The sequence below is a fragment of the Trachymyrmex septentrionalis genome, unplaced genomic scaffold (assembly GCF_001594115.1).
Source record: "Trachymyrmex septentrionalis isolate Tsep2-gDNA-1 unplaced genomic scaffold, Tsep1.0 scaffold178, whole genome shotgun sequence".
NCBI classification, from domain to species: Eukaryota; Metazoa; Arthropoda; class Insecta; order Hymenoptera; family Formicidae; genus Trachymyrmex; species Trachymyrmex septentrionalis.
Genome location: NW_017304949.1, coordinates 433798 through 436034, shown reverse-complemented (window position 1 = coordinate 436034; position 2237 = coordinate 433798). Strand labels below are relative to the sequence as shown.

The following is a 2237-nucleotide window of genomic DNA, read 5'->3' as shown; positions in this document are numbered from 1 at the left end:
AGTGAATATAATTTTTTTTTAATTACAAAAGTGTGTTTGTTACTATATGTTTCTCTTTTTCACGGAAATTTTGCTCCATGTAAGGGCGTGTTCACATCTTGACGGAAAAGCGGAAAGCAGAAAAGCAATGGCCAATCAGCTCGCGCTGGTAAATAGTACATAAAGCCGAAATTGTTAACTACCAGCTAGAGTTTTGATTGGCTGCTTTCCGTCAAGGTGTGAACACGCCCAAACAGGAGATCAAAACAGGCGGAACAGAACGCGCGGAAATCTAGTAAAGTTTAATTAATTTTGTCTTCCGCGTTTTCGCGTTTCATATAATGGCACCCTGATTCGTATTGTTGATTCCGCGAGTTCCGTTCAGTTGCCAGTTTTCGCTCTATGGGACGGCACCTTGAAATCAATTGCGGTACTTCATAGATCTAGTGACTTTTCTTTTCAGCGTTCCATGAAATGGCACCTGTACAATTGGCTACGTGTTGAAAGAATGCAAAGCTCTGACGTAAGATGGCATAAGGTGCTACGGCAATTTTCGTGCGGAGGTCCTGGAAGGAACATGGCGATAGTGATTTCATAGTATTAGATACACTTTTGATTTCGATTGTTTCAACTTCAAAATACGTGCACAGATTTCATCGCATACGATCGAAAGTGATTTTTAATTATTTGATAAATCGGAGAAAAACACGCAACGCAATGAGCTTCTTCAGCAAAGTGTTTGGTGGGAAGAAGGAACCAACAGCTCCTTCAACAGCCGAAGCAATTCAGAAGTTACGCGAAACAGAGGATATGTTGATAAAAAAACAAGAGTTCTTGGAGAGTAAAATTGACAATGAAATATTAATAGCGAAGAAGAATGCGTCGAAAAACAAGCGAGGTATAACTCGTAGACTTTCCACGACTTTTGTATTTTGTGTTCGATAATTTTATTGAATTGTATTTTACAGTTAAACTGTTAGTTTGATTGGAATTGTCTCTTATTGGCAGTATTACATTTGTTGTATGAAGCATTTCAAACCTATTGATTAGCTGCAAAGAAGAGGAGTTGTCGGATGTCTCTATCCTGTAGTCAGTCAATCGATTTAAAATCTTATATGACAAATGTAATAGTATTCATCTTGTTGAATTGTTATTGTCTGTTTTGTCTTCATAAGGAGAAGATTAAACTGGCAACGAAATTTGGAAATGCAATTCGTTGCAAAAAATCATCTATTTAAAAAATCCTAAATTCTGGCTTCAAATTTTTTTTTTTCAAAAATTAACAAATATAAATGTTTTAAAATTATTGAATCGATTAATTACTTGGTAAGTGACAGATTTCAAAAGAAGGAAAAATATGTATTATAATGTTCAAGAACAATTGGATTTTTACCATTCTATAAGCAATGTAAATACAGTTTGGATTAATTTCACTATCATTTTGAATGTGCAACAAATAGTAGTATTGAATGCATTTTGTTTCATGTATGATACGTATGATGTATCATTTTAACTTTCTTTATATATATTCGGTGTACAACAATAATAAAATGATATATTGTGTGCATCATGTATGAAATGGAACACATCTATTGACACTTACATGGGTAACTAGTTTGCATTAATTTGAATTGTATTTATATCTTCAAAATTTTAAAAGTGATTTAATAAATATAAATAGTATATAAGTAAGAGGAACATACAGCCACAACGTAAGATGTTTTTAGCAAATATATATTTTAAATATTTACATTAATCATATAAAATTAAATGTTTCAGCTACTGGCCATCTTCAGTATGTCAGTAAAATTATACAATTAAAAGAGTAAATAGATTACGAATATAATTTTTTAAAACATTGTCATAGAATTTAAGTTGTAATTCGTTGTCATATGAATTTGCGAGAGAAGTCAAATTATAAAATATTAATTGGTTATAATTTAAGAACTTTAATAACTAAAATCTTGATAAATTATTGATGGTATTTCGATCTTCAATATTTACACATTTCATGATCACAGTTTATGATTTTATATGATTGACATAAATATTTGAAATATATGACATTCGCTAAAAACATTTTGCATTGTGACTGGATGCTCCTCTTAACTGCTCTTGTATTTATATCATCAAAGAAAGTCAATTAGATTGAAATATTTACGATATGATTTAACTTTTTTGCTTTTCCCTGTAATTTATTATACTGCCAAAAATGCCAAAATAATTACTTAATCCAATGATATTAAAATGTTCATACA

General features: G+C 31.1%; 1 protein-coding gene across 1 annotated transcript in view; it reads left to right on the top strand.

Moving 5' to 3' along the window:
• Window positions 1–480: 480 nt before the first annotated feature.
• LOC108746558 (charged multivesicular body protein 4c) overlaps window positions 481–2237 on the top strand; it is a 6106-nt gene continuing 4349 nt past the window's right edge. Inside the window, exon 1 of the mRNA XM_018483407.1 lies at window positions 481–877. Coding sequence (XP_018338909.1) covers window positions 697–877 — 181 coding nt within the window. The 5' untranslated portion in view covers window positions 481–696. The remainder of the gene's footprint in view (window positions 878–2237) is intronic.